At 41.1% G+C, this 13,579-nt stretch overlaps 1 protein-coding gene across 5 annotated transcripts in view; it reads left to right on the top strand.

The window, feature by feature from the left end:
- Positions 1–13,579, top strand: part of DENND1B (DENN domain containing 1B) — a 185,941-nt gene that overhangs the window by 69,529 nt on the left and 102,833 nt on the right. For 3 of the 5 annotated variants that reach the window (XM_075833380.1, XM_075833378.1, XM_075833381.1), the window contains exons 7-9: positions 2,375–2,458; positions 10,860–10,913; positions 12,105–12,215. In XM_075833380.1, coding sequence (XP_075689495.1) covers positions 2,375–2,458; positions 10,860–10,913; positions 12,105–12,215 — 249 coding nt within the window. Of the gene's footprint in view, positions 1–2,374; positions 2,459–7,074; positions 7,135–10,859; positions 10,914–12,104; positions 12,216–13,579 lie in introns of all 5 variants that reach the window. The other 2 variants (XM_075833382.1, XM_075833379.1) reach the window with 2 other exon arrangements.

Genomic DNA, 13,579 nt, shown 5'->3' with positions numbered 1-13,579 from the left:
CTAGGCGGTAATGTAGTATGGAATAGCAGTGTAGCTGCAAAAGGGGGAGAAAACTTCAATAAATCGGTTTCAAATTTGTGGGACTTCAAAGCCAAGCAACTTTACTGACACCAATGACGGTCTTCTAGCCGTATTTGGGGACTATAAAAACCTATTTAAAATAAAAAATATTTGCCTATTTTTCTCCTCTTGCAATTCAGCCTGTGTTTGCTGCATCCTAAGAAACGCATCACCCAGCTTTAGAGGCCAGGACATGAAAACCCCTATGCTGGCACTAGTCTGCTATGTACAATGCATTCGGAAAGTCTTCAGACCCTTTAAATGTTTTCACATTTTGTTATGTTGAGGCCTTGTGCTAAAATAAAAACAAATTCAAGTTCTGCTCTCAATACCCCATAATGATAAAGTGAAGACAGACTGTTAGTAATCTTTACTAATTTATTGAAAGGGAAAAACTAAAATATTTCTTTGACATAAATATTCAGACTCTTTACTCAGAACTTAGTTGAAGCACCTTTGGCAGTGATAACAGCCTCCAGTCTCATTGGGTATGATGCCACAAGGTTTGCACACCTGGATTTGGGGATTTTTTGCTATTCTCTGCAGATCCTCTCAAGCTCTTTCGGGTTGGATGGGGACCATCAGTGGACAGCCATTTTCAGGTCTCTCCAGAGATGCTCAATTGGGTTCAAGTCAGGGCTCTGTCTGGGCCACTCAAGGACATTCACAGAGTTATCCCTAAGCCACTCCTGTGTTCTCTTGGCTGTGTGCTTAGGGTCATTGTCTTGTTGGAAGGTGAAACTTCGGTTCAGTCTGAGGTCCAGAGTACTCTGGATCAGGTTTTTATTAAGAATATCTCTGTACTTTGCTCCATACATCTTTCCCTTAACCCTGACCAGTCTCCTTGTTCCAGCCACTAAAAAACACCCCCACAGCATGATGCTGCCACCACCATGCCTCACTGTAGGAATGGTATTGGGAAGGTGATGATCAGTGCCTGGTATCCTCCAGACATGACGCTTAGAATCAAGGCCAAAAAGTTCAATCTTGGTTTCATCAGAACACAGAATCTTGTTTCTCACAGTCTGAAAGGCCTTTATTTGCTTTTTTTTTTTTTTGCAAATTCCAGGTGGGCCTTTATGTGTCTGTTATAGAGGAGAGGCTCCTTTCTGGACACTCTGCCATAAAGCCCAGATTGGCGGAGTGCTGCAGTTATGGTTGACCTGGAAGTTTCTCCCATCTGCACACAGGATCTTTGGAACTCAGCCAGAGTGACCATTGGGTTCTTGGTCACCTCTTACCAAGGTCCTTCTCCCCCGATTGCTTAGTTTGGTGGGGCGGCCAGCTCTCGGAAGAGTCCTGGTTGTTACAAACGTCTTCCATTTAAGAAATATGGAGGCCACTGTGCTCTTGGGAACTTTCAGTGCAGCAGTAATTTTTTTGTACCCTTCTCCAGATCTGTGCCTCCACACAATCCTGTCTCTGTCCTATACAGGCAGTTCTTTCCTCCTCATGGCTTGGTTTTTGCTCTGATATGCATTGTCAGCTGTGAGACCTTATATAGACAGGGGTGTGTCTTTCCAAATCATGTCCAATCAAATGAATTTACAACAGGTGGACTCCAAGCGGATCTATAGAAATGGGAGGCCCCCAGAGATAAATTTTAAGCAACATAGCAAAGGGTCTGAACACTTTTATCCATGCGCAATGTACGTTTTTCTTTTTAGAATAAATTTTCAAAAATTTATAAAATTCAGTTTTCGCTTTGTCATTATGGGGTATTGAGTGCAGAATGATGGGAAAGGCTTCAACATAACAAAATGTGAAAAAAGTGAAAGGGTCTGAAGACTTTCCGAATGCACTGTATCTTATTCCAGGAACATTATTTAAAAACGTGAGTTCAGTTATACCAGAAACACTATTATATTAAAGGACTTAGAATAATTTTTCTTAACCCGTATTTTTTAGAGTATATTCCTTTCTAACAGTAGCATGGACTGGGGCGGTTTGTGCTGTGGGCTGCACATAAATATACAGGAGACAATGCATCCTTCTCTGTTTCTTGGGCTCCCATCTTGAGGATGCAATTTGATAATCAAATATTGGCTCCTGTACTAATTTCGAGAGCCAGGTAGACAGGGTAGGAAGCTTTGCCTCCTACTGTATAGTTACAGTATGTGCTGGTTGCAGCAGAGATCGCACCAGTCTTTGTTGCTCTTTAACAGCAATATACTCTTAATAAAATGATTTAGAAAAACAATTGCATTGCAAAGTCATGTAATATAATAATTTTCTTGTATGACTGTATTTACAATTTATACTAGTAAAGTGTTGAGGTCAGAAGTATTATATATACTTTTTTATTTTGTTAAAGCAGGAAAATGATTTGAATGATATATTAAAGACCCTGTACAACCACCCTGTTCCTGAAGCACATACTCCTGTAAGTCTGAACCTGGTAAGTACCCTCCCGCTTCGTGCTAGAGTTTTTATTACCGTTCAATGTTCAGTAACCGTTTCCATTAGAAGGTATGCCTGGGTATATCTCAAAGAAAAAAATTCTGCATGAATGTGCTTTTACTATTACTTGACTCGGCACTGCGTTTTAGGCCACAAAGAAGATGCATTAGTATTCTTTCATGTGTCACGCCTTTGTAGAATCTACAATGCCTTGGGGCTTATGCATATAAAATAGCGCACACGTAACAAGTGAAGTCTGGTCTGTAATAGTCAGTCCCCTGAATCTTGGTGGATATAATATTATGGAAATAATAAATAAACAGCTGAATCCCTTTGCAAATCCTTAACCAACCACAGTAAGGGCATGACCACACATGGCGGAATTCCTCCGCAACTGTCCGCATCAATGCCGCACAGAATCTGCGTTGCAGATTCTGCTGCGGATCTGCACAAAATGTGCAGAAAATTGATGCGGACTGGCCGCTGCGGACTGCAGGAAAAGTGCTTCTCTTCTCCCTATTCAGTGCAGGATAGAGAGAAGGGACAGCACTTTCCCTAGTGAAAGTCAAAGAATTTCATACTTACCGCCCGTTGTCTTGGTGACGCGTCCCTCTTTCGGCATCCGGCCCGACCTCCCTGGATGACGCTCCAGTCCATGTGACCGCTGCAGCCTGTGCTTGGCCTGTGATTGGCTGCAGCCGTCACTTACACTGAAACGTCATCCTGGGAGGCCGGACTGGAGACAGACGCAGGGAGTTCTCGGTAAGTATGAACTTATATATTTTTTTACAGATACATGTATATTGAGATCGGTAGTCACTGTCCCGGGTGCAGAAACAGTTACTGCCGATCGCGTAACTCTTTCAGCACCCTGGACAGTGACTATTTACAGACGTCTCCTAGCAACGCTCCCGTCATTACGGGAGCCCCATTGACTTCCTCAGTCTGGCTGTAGACCTAGAAATACATAGGTCCAGCCAGAATGAAGAAATGTCATGGTAGTAAAAACAATACGCTCCGCAGCACACATAAGATCTGCGGACTTCATTGCGGAATTTTGACTCTCCATTGAAGTCAATGGAGAAATTCCGCCATGAGTCCGTAACCAGTCCGCCACTGCTCCGCAACAGACAGAGCATGCTGCGGACACCAAATTCCGCTCCGCAGCCTATGCTCCGCAGCGGAATTGTACGCATCGTGTAAACGAACACTGCTAAATTAAAGTGAAAGTCAATGGAGAAACGGCTCCGCTGCGGATTAACGCTGCGGAGTGTCCGCAGCGGAATTTAAGTGAAATTCCGCTATGTGTGAACCCGCCCTTAGGAGAATGAACATCATGGTGTTCCTCGTCTAGAGTGAAAGCTTGACCGTTAGGCCTTATGCACACGACCGTAAAGGGTTTTACTGTCTGCAAATACGGATCCGACGGCTACGAATACGCATCCGTAGCTGTCCGCAAATGCGCAGGCACCCATAGACTTCTGTGCCGTAATTGTGGAAAAAAATAGGACGTGTTTTATATTTTGCGGATCATTTCTGCGGCCTGGACACACATCCGTAAATATACGTAAGGTGTCCATGGCCAATCGAAATTAATGGGTCTGCAATTTCATTCTTAATTACATATGAAAACTACGGTGTTGGGCATGGGGCCTTCGTACAGTTTTTTTTCCATGGCAATAGAATAACCGCCGAGGGCCTCCCCTGCTAAAGTGAACACAAGATGTAAGCCTAGATGAGGCTAAATGGTCCAGACTCATTTTCACTAGAAAAGGAGAACGATGACCGGTTACACTTGCCCTAAGCAAGACCAGAACCCAAGCTACTCAGTTTAGAGTTGGTTCTTCTATAGAGGGATACTTAGATGGTCCCACAAATCCACCAATCAGCAAACCCCGCATTAGTAAGACTTTGTAGCGGAAATGGACACTTTTACTTCAGGCAGTAGCTGTATTTTTAGCTTTTGCCTGGGATATCACTTTAAACAAATTCTGAATGTTTCTGTATTTTCTAGGATGTAGTAATCTGACTGAAAGCTGCATATGTGTTCTCTAAGGCCCTATTCACTTCTGCGCTATGAATTCCATTTTTCTGTTTCATCATAGGAGACATAAAACGGAATTTAATGCTATGAACGATCCGCCACATAACGGACACCAACGGCACCCGAAAGACCCCATTGACTTTAATGGTGTCCGTTGTGTTTCCGTTATGTTGTCAGTCATCTTACCAGAATATGCGATGCGAATACAGTTTAAGGGCTTATTCACACGAACGTGGGGAAACATGGACGTAAAAAACGGCCGTTTTTCACGTCAGCGTTTTACCCGTGTGAGACCCGTTTTCACAGATCCCCATAGACTTGAGTCTTTGGAGGGATCCGTGAAAACGGAAGAAAATAGGATATGTTCCTATGCCCGAAGTATGTATGGTTGCGAGCAGCTGGTGAAGGAACTATAACTAGAGAAATGTATAGAACACTAGATTAGATTCATTATCTTTATAATGTTCGATTATGATTAAATGAATATTCCTTTGTCATTTTACAGTTAATAATGTATGCAAGCATTAAAGAGTTATTGCGGTTTCAGCAAAAAAAGAAATAAAAAATGATGTATTCATTCTTTAATAAAAAGTTACTCAATTTTCCAATATGCAGTACCGTCTGTATCAATTTCCAGATTGAGATCTCTGCTTCAAGTCATTCAATGTCACGATCACAGGGTATGTGGACCCACTAGGCCGCTCCGCCGTAGCGGAGAGGCAACTGGCCTAGTCACAGTCTATACAAAAGTCTATAGCAGTTCGTAACACACGGGTACCTGAACTAGTCCAGACAGTGGCTGTGGCTTCAGCACAGATGGAGGTAGGTGCAGCAGGTTGCGCCAGATGTGGCAGACGACACTGGACGTGGCAGACGGCACTGGACGTGGCAGACAGCACTGGACGTGGCAGACGACACTGGACGTGGCAGACGACACTGGACGTGGCAGAAGACATTGGACGTGGCAGAAGACATTGGACGTGGCAGAAGACACTGGACGTGGCAAACAAAAGCAGGTGCAGTAGGGCATGACTCCAACACTCAGAGGCTCAGAAACGAGAACACAGCACGGGAAAACGCTAAGGGACCATTTGCAAGACAGACTTGAGATACACTAACAACGCTCAGGCAAGGATCAGAAGGGAAGGGCCCTTCTTATAGCCCAGGAAATCATGTGTAGTAGATGATGATTGTTCACATGTGCGTGTGCTGGCCCTTTAAGACAGGCCATGAGCGTGCGCGCGTAACCCACGGGACACAGCGGACCGGAGCGGACGTGAGCGCTGGCGTCTCCTAGGAAGGAGATGTGAGCCAGGGCTCACTGATACATGGCTGCGGGCGTCGGGAGTTGAGTAAACCCAACGGTCCGCGGCCATGGACGCTACATTCAATAAAACCATCATTTATTTCCATTGGATTTAAATCTGTCCTGTCCTGTTCATGTGATGATCACAATGCATGGCTTGTTAGTTACAGTACAGTTATCAGGTCTGTGTCTTGTTTGTAAAGAGCCCTGTTATCATCTCATGACCAAGGCAGATTTTGAACCTCTGAAACGAAAAAAATTAAGGTTCCTCTTAAATGACAGCAAGCAGAGGTCTTGAAGACAGTGAGGAATTGATACAGAAAGTATATAATTATTCAATAATTAACCTTTATACGTGAATCCAGAATAACCGTTTTAACTTACCTGTAATATCATGTTCACCGCATATATACACCTATAACATACAGTATATTAAGGAAGCACTCCAGCTATTTTTTTCTCTGCCTATATAATGCAGCATAGGCTATTACTAAAGAATAATGTAGAGACTCCCATGTATGCCTTGTGTATGCCTGTTTTATTTGTTGTCTGTCATCTTGGTTACTTCTTCCCCACTGATATGGTTCCCCTAAGACTACATTTCCCATGATGCTTCTGGCTTTGCAGAGGCAGAGGGACGGAGTCTCATCACACTGCACTTTCTCTGCCCTGAGTCCAATCTAAATGCAGCAAGTGATAGATGAGTGACATAAACTTCTGTCCTCACACTGCAGAGTCTCAATGTATTCCTATGTATCTTTATCTTGTCTGATTGTGGACTGCCTGCTGATGACACTCCATGGGCCATCCGTGCCGTAGTCACGGGCCGTGTGCATGAGGCCTTAGATAGGGCAGAAATAATCTCTTCAGCAGCACTATATGTATGGGGGACATACAGAGGAGCAAGGAGGGTGCAGCTGGGTGAGGAGGGGAGGGGTCTTAGAGCTGCCAGGAAAGATTTGATTGGTGATGATGTAATCCTGTACAGGAAGTCAGCCACACAGGGGAGAGTGACCTCCTGTCTACACATGAGAGCATGGGCTATATTGGTGGTCATACTGAGATCACATGACACAGCTACCCATAATGAAACGTCTAAAAATGTATATATGCAACTGAGCTAGGAAGAAACAAATGTCACTGCCAGAATATTGCTGGTGAGTTAGCATTATATGTGCAAAAGAAAAATTAGCTGGAGTGCTTCTTTAATCACTAGTCTTAGAAACTAGAGAATTGCTAATGGCTACAATTTCTTATTTACAAGAATCCACTGCAGTTTATATCAAGTGAACCTCTTTTAAAAAATCAGTCCACTCCTGAGCTGGTAAGTCACAGGTCAGCGTGAGTTATACTTCCAAGCAAAACACTTTCTCCAATTAATTGTAGTGACAATTCTATCCCTTTCCTGCAGGCACTCGCTGCATTTCACTTCACTAAGCCAACCATGATTAAGTCGAATGTTACTTCTCTGGAATAATCCACTAATTATGACACACATAATTTTTCTCCTTTTATAATATAGTGAAATTGTTGTTTTTTTTTCCGAATAATCTATTATATAAATGATTTTTGCTGATTCTTTAATTCTGCTCTTTTCAAGTATTTCTAAATCTCTTACAGGAAACATTGGCAATAAAATGTGTGCTTTCATATTGTTTCATTGTAAAACACAACATAAATATGAAGTTTCTCTATTGGGCTTCTGTTACAGACAGAGGAGGATGTTATTTTCCTGAGAATTAATTCTATCTAGTAATATGAAACTTTTGTTGATGATGTCTCTATCCAATGTGAAGTTCTTGACATCAAAGCTTTAAATTAAAAACCTACCTATAGTTACAAAACTTTCTCTTGGGTCTATTTCCATCCCTCTGCTGTCTTTTGAAAGTGCATATTTTCCTCCCCCTGCCTGCAGAATGGGCTCTTCCTTGTGTGATGCTTGTGCTGAGTTCTGTTCAGCACTCTGAGACAATCATGGTCTTTCCCTTGCAGCTCCCTCTCCCCTCTCACAGCATGCAGCCTCACGTACACAAAGAGAGAGATACTGCAGCTACACCACTTCCCCCTATCTCATATTTACTGCTTTACTCTGTATAGATTTTATTTGTGCGGGGCGGGCTAAGGGGATTTCCAACCATTAAAAGAGAACCTGCCTGCAGGGAAAATATGGACTACAGGCTGGAGAGGATGCTGCTTTCTCCTCCTAAAATATATTTCAAAGTTTCATGTACAGTATTCACATGTACTACTATTTATTTATTCAAATAAATATAATAGAAAGTGAGACTATGGAACTTTCTCCCACAGAATGTTGTCATGGTTAATTTGTTGAAAGAGTTTAAATTGAATCTGGATGCCCGTTTTGAAATAAGTAATACAGATGTAGCCAAGTTTATCTGGACTCTGATAGCTTGCTGCAGAGTGATATCACACAACAAAAACCATTGAAAAAGTCAAGTTAAAGTTTCTTGACTGTGTATTTAATGTGTTAAAAGTCAGGATAGAGATGGCTACAACTGTATTATAAGCAATACCAGGTTACTGGACATGGGTCATTGATCCAGGGGTTTATTCTGATTGCTTTGATTGGAGTTAGGAATAAATGTTTTCATTTAATATGAGGCAATTGGCAACTACCTCACATTTTTATTTGTCTTCCCCTGAATTAACACTATAGGTTAATAGGTTGAACTTTATGGTCTTTTTTTAACCGTAATAACTATGTTAGGCTGCATGATCACTTGCCTTCGGAAGTTCTGCCCTCCCTTTCATTCTTAGTAGTCAAAAATGGGAATGGAACTTGGCTCAAGGGAGACCTTCCCAGAGGAAGTTTTTGGGATTTTTTCCCTTGTGTCCTGGACTTTGTTCTCTTCCATTTTTTTGACAATTAGGAACAGACGGAAGGATGGGAAGACATACTATGCATGTTATTTCCTGTAACTTCATGTCAATTAATTTACATGGTTATATTAAGGATTTGCATTTGAGGCATATACTTAATGGTAAAAACAGGATCAGATCCTCTCATGGAGAAACAGGAAAACCTCTCAGAAAAAAACTTGTGAAAAGTGGACCACCATTCCCATTAAGAGACCCAATCCTGTTTTTAATGATAAATATACAGCTCTTACGTGTTGCCGCAATACAGCCATTTCAATTATGTCTAGCGGGATTTATTTTTGCCCAATAACGATTATATATTTTAGTGTTTATATACCTTTACTATACATATAAAATGGTCATAGAGTAGAAGTGGCAGCGTAAGCCAATAGTTGAAACAATCACTTTTACAAAAGAGCCAGCCAGTGTAGTAAAGATGACTGTTACTGAAGGTAAAAGGGTTGTTTCACATGGATATTAGGGCATATGGATGTCATAGAAGGACCTCCCCTGCTCAGGACGTCCCCTCTTTAAGCCCTGTTTCTATTTAAAAATTTCCAACACCATACTGTACTGTATATCAGCTTTCCCAAAATGAGGACTTCCCTATTTTGGAATTTGCGGTTGTGCGATTTTTCAGTCTTTCAAATTCATACTCTTTTGGTTCCCACTACAGTATAACTTTACTGGTTATCCTACAGCGCTGCCTGGTGCTCAGGAACAATCGGGCTATTACCTAACTTTATATGAAAGAGATTTTCTTCCAATGTATGTATCATTTGTAAAATAATTATTTGTATAATAATTATGTTTGAAATAAGGGTTTCGCATAAAACAAAGAAAACAATATAATTCCCTTAAAAAGATGTATTAAAGAGGATCTGTCACTAGTTTAGTAATACCCAATCTCCTAGCTAATTTAATAGGCGCTGTCACACTGTTTTCTATTATATTTTCTAAATATGCAAATGAGTCTATACTAGACAAGTGGGGGTCAACACCAGCGATTCTCCGGAGGTGGAGCTATCTCACAGCCTCTGACGCTGTCCTATCCGCATGAAGCTGCTTTACACAGTGTGAGAGACTGAGGCTGGAGGGAAGCGAATCACTTCAAATAGCCATATCTCCGGCTGTGGACCACCTAGACCAGTGATTCTAATCTTTCTTATGACACCAGAATCGCAGTTCTAGCTGTATGATCAGGCTGTGTTGCTGGGCTGGGAAGAGGAGAACTGTATGCTGATTGGACAGCATTATACAGAAAACATTACACCGCCCAGAGTAAAAAGAAAGAGTAACCTCCCATTTGGCAAGTATAGCCAAATTAGCATATTTAGAAAAATGCTCATTACGTTGTAAATAATAAACGTTTCTGAAAAAAAAATTACACTGTAGTTATCAGCATCATAGCGCCTATTAGATTAGTTAGGAGATAGGGCATTAATAAACTAGTGACTGAGTCAATTTAAGACTACATTTACACGAGTGTGTCAGATTTGTGCGCATAAAAAGTGCAGCATATTTTCAGCAGTTCATGTCCGTGTGCCATCAGTGTGCTTTGCGTCTGACATGCGTTATTCACGTCCGTGCAAGCCCTTTTTTTTAATTTTTTTTATTTCTCAGCATTTCTTTGTAAGTGATGTGTGAAACACGGACAGAACACGGATGTCGTCTGTGTGCTGTCAGTGTTTTTCACGCACCCATAGACTGCAATGGAAGACAAGGTGCGCAAAAATGTACCAATATAGGACATGCAGTGAGTTTCACGCAATGGATACTCGCTGCGTGAAAACTCTCACATGTCTGAATAGCCCCATTGAAATTAATGTGGCTGTGTGCTGTCCGTTATTTTAACGGACAGCACACGGACAAGTATTACGCTCGTCTGAATGAGACCGAAGTGTTCCCCGTTACTGTATGAAGAGCACACATTAGAGCCAATCTTCTGTCTTAATAATGACTTTCCTGTACACTTTCTATCCTGATTACTTTGGATTGAGGGTGCTACTTTCTTTGCATCATTGGTTGTTGAAATCATTGTGTGTCCACATACCACAAAACTAATTAATCCTATTATTCCCCCATCCTTGCACCGAATACCAACTAAGATTCTTATTAAATCCTAATTAACCTATGTTGTATTTCTTTCCGACCCTCCCTCACGCCTAGCACTCATTCTTCATTACTCCTGACGTAACCGGACTGCCGACAATCCCTGAAAGTGTATGTATCTAATTGGGTTTTAACCACTTGTCTGTTTTCCTTGTACAAGCCTGTTTACGTGTTAACTTAATCACTTTGTGCGTTCTGTTTTATATTAAAGAGAGAACCGTACATGTGTTTGAGAAAAACCTAGTAATAAGGATCCAATTATTGACCTTTATTCCAGCTTAAGAACGGTAGTTTATTTGGATCCAGTTGCATTAAGACAATAAAATCTGAGAAAATCTATTCGTTTTTTTTTCTGTGTAACAATTTTAACAACAATTTTGTTGCCCGCCAGGCTGCCCATTTAATGAGAAGCTCCGGGCACATTCTTGCAAAAACAAATACTAGCCAGTATATAAAAGCTAAGGCCCCCTTCAGATGCACTTTCAGACCTACGTTTATCATTTACATCTGGTAAGCTCCCGACGTACACGATAAACGTGTCCATAGAGCTCCATTGGCCCAACAGTATTTCTTTCCTTGTAAAGACCGTATACACTGTGTGTATGTGTGTGTGTGTATATATATATATATATATATATATATATATATATATACACACACACACACAGTGGGATACATTGCAGCCTTCTATCTGGGGTATATGTCGGGAGTCCTCCTGATGTATGCCTCTGATGGAAAGCAATTTACGCAATGTGAAGGGGACCTAATAAGTATAAAACAGTGCTATAAGTTACTTGCTTGGGAAGTTATGTGTCTTTATTTCGCTCTTAATATTTCTGTAAAATTAAATCTAAAAGTCTGATGAGGGAGCATGTCTTAAACCCTCCTGTGCGATGACTGACAGCTGCTGATCACAAGGCTCAGTGCTGCTGTATGTTCCATTTAACCCCTGAAAACCAATGTGTTTTTATTGAAGATCTGTTCTGCCATTAGTTCTGTGTTTTTCCACCAGTAATGTATTTACATGTGTGCTCCATAGATTATGTTTTATACACAGCATGTAACCTGTGACGGCGCCTTCATCCATCACCATTGAAATCAACCTATGGTTTCCGTTTGTTTCAGTTTGGATTCTGTTCATGGGCTCCCCTGACGGAAATCTCCGTTGGAACCCATGAACGGAGTCCTGACTCAGATGTGAATGAAGCCTCTACCTGTTTTTCAATGTAAAATGCATGGATAGGTTTTGAAAAATACATGTTAGAGAAATAACTAAAACTTTACTAAATTTTCTGTAAACAGAGGAATCTGACAGAATATTTTGTTGCGGTGGATGTAAATAATATGCTTCAGATATATGCCAGCATGCTACATGAGCGCAGAATTATCTTCACCTCAAGAAAACTAAGCACGGTGAGTACAGATATTTACTGGATCATTATCTTGCAGCAATGTATAAATGATGGACTGTAACACCCATGTGTGTATGTGATAACCTCTTCTGAAATATCTGATATAATAAATGTTCTTACAGAAGGCAACAATATGCATCTAAACCTCAGGAGCGTCGTGATTTCAGCTTTACTGGGCTCCTGGCATCACTTATTAGAGAGAGAGGGCTCATTGTTTGTTTTTGTTCTTTATATCATAAATGTTCACTTTTAGAGAATATAGGATTATGGGTTTTCATGGCAGCTGGAGAGAATCAGTATTTCCGTCTGCCCTGGTGTATTATTGGAATGTTCCCGTTGCTAAATAGAGGGATTCCGATAATAAAATTACGAAGAGAGAGGTATATTGGGTTATGATCCTGCTTATAGAAGAACTACCCAAAAAGTTTTTAAAAAGTAAACTTCTTTGCAGTTATTCAGGTCCTAAAATTAGAGATGTGAAGCCTTTAACAGCAACCTCTGTATCCCCATGACAACATTTCCTGTTTTGTCCCTTTCTTGTTATATCTTTGCTTTCTTGTTGCTTGATTGTGAGGTTTATAAAAAAAAAAAAAGCCTGTGTAGCATTTAGAGGACATCTCTTTTACAGCAGATAGACCTTCCTGTGACCACCTCTATACATGAAGTCACATGCAGAAAGAAAATCTGGCGATACACATAAGATATTTAACAGTGGATCTCGAATTTCAACAGGATCCAACAACAATCTTCTATTTATGGGGAAAGCAAGAATGTCCCCCCAGCTTCTCTCATCAAAGGAAGCAAGGGATGAATGCTTTTGCTTTTAATCAGATCCTTTGTTTTCCCTGGAGATAAGCATCCCAAGTCCTGGGCTACGTTGGGAGGACTTGTGCTTGAACCATGGAATGGAGTGCAGACAAAAAAAAGCTGATTATGGGCTTAAAGAGATCCGTCACTAGTTTATTAATTTCCTATCTTCTAACTAATCTAATAGGCGCTATGATGCTGATATAACTACAGTGTGATTTTTTTTCAAAAACATTTATGATTTGCAAACTTACGAGCATTTTTCCCAATATGCTAATGTGGCTCTAATAGCCAAATAGGAGGTGACTCTTTCTTTTCTCCCTGGGTGGTGTAATGTTTTCTGTATGCTCTGTCCAATCAGCATACAGCTTCTCCCCCTTCCCTGCCCAGCAACACAGCCTGATTATATAGTATACAGCTTCCATTCCCGACTGTGTTTACAACTGGTGATCTCTCTGGTTGTTTCAAAGCTGCGATCCTGGTGTTATATGAAAGATTAGAATCTCATCTTTCATATGACACCAGAACCACAGCTAGAACTGCGATCCTGGTGTCATA

Source organism: Rhinoderma darwinii, chromosome 7 (genome assembly GCF_050947455.1).
Source record: "Rhinoderma darwinii isolate aRhiDar2 chromosome 7, aRhiDar2.hap1, whole genome shotgun sequence".
Lineage (NCBI taxonomy): Eukaryota > Metazoa > Chordata > Amphibia > Anura > Rhinodermatidae > Rhinoderma > Rhinoderma darwinii.
Note: the sequence above shows the minus strand (reverse complement) of the source record. Positions and strands in the feature narration are given on the sequence as shown.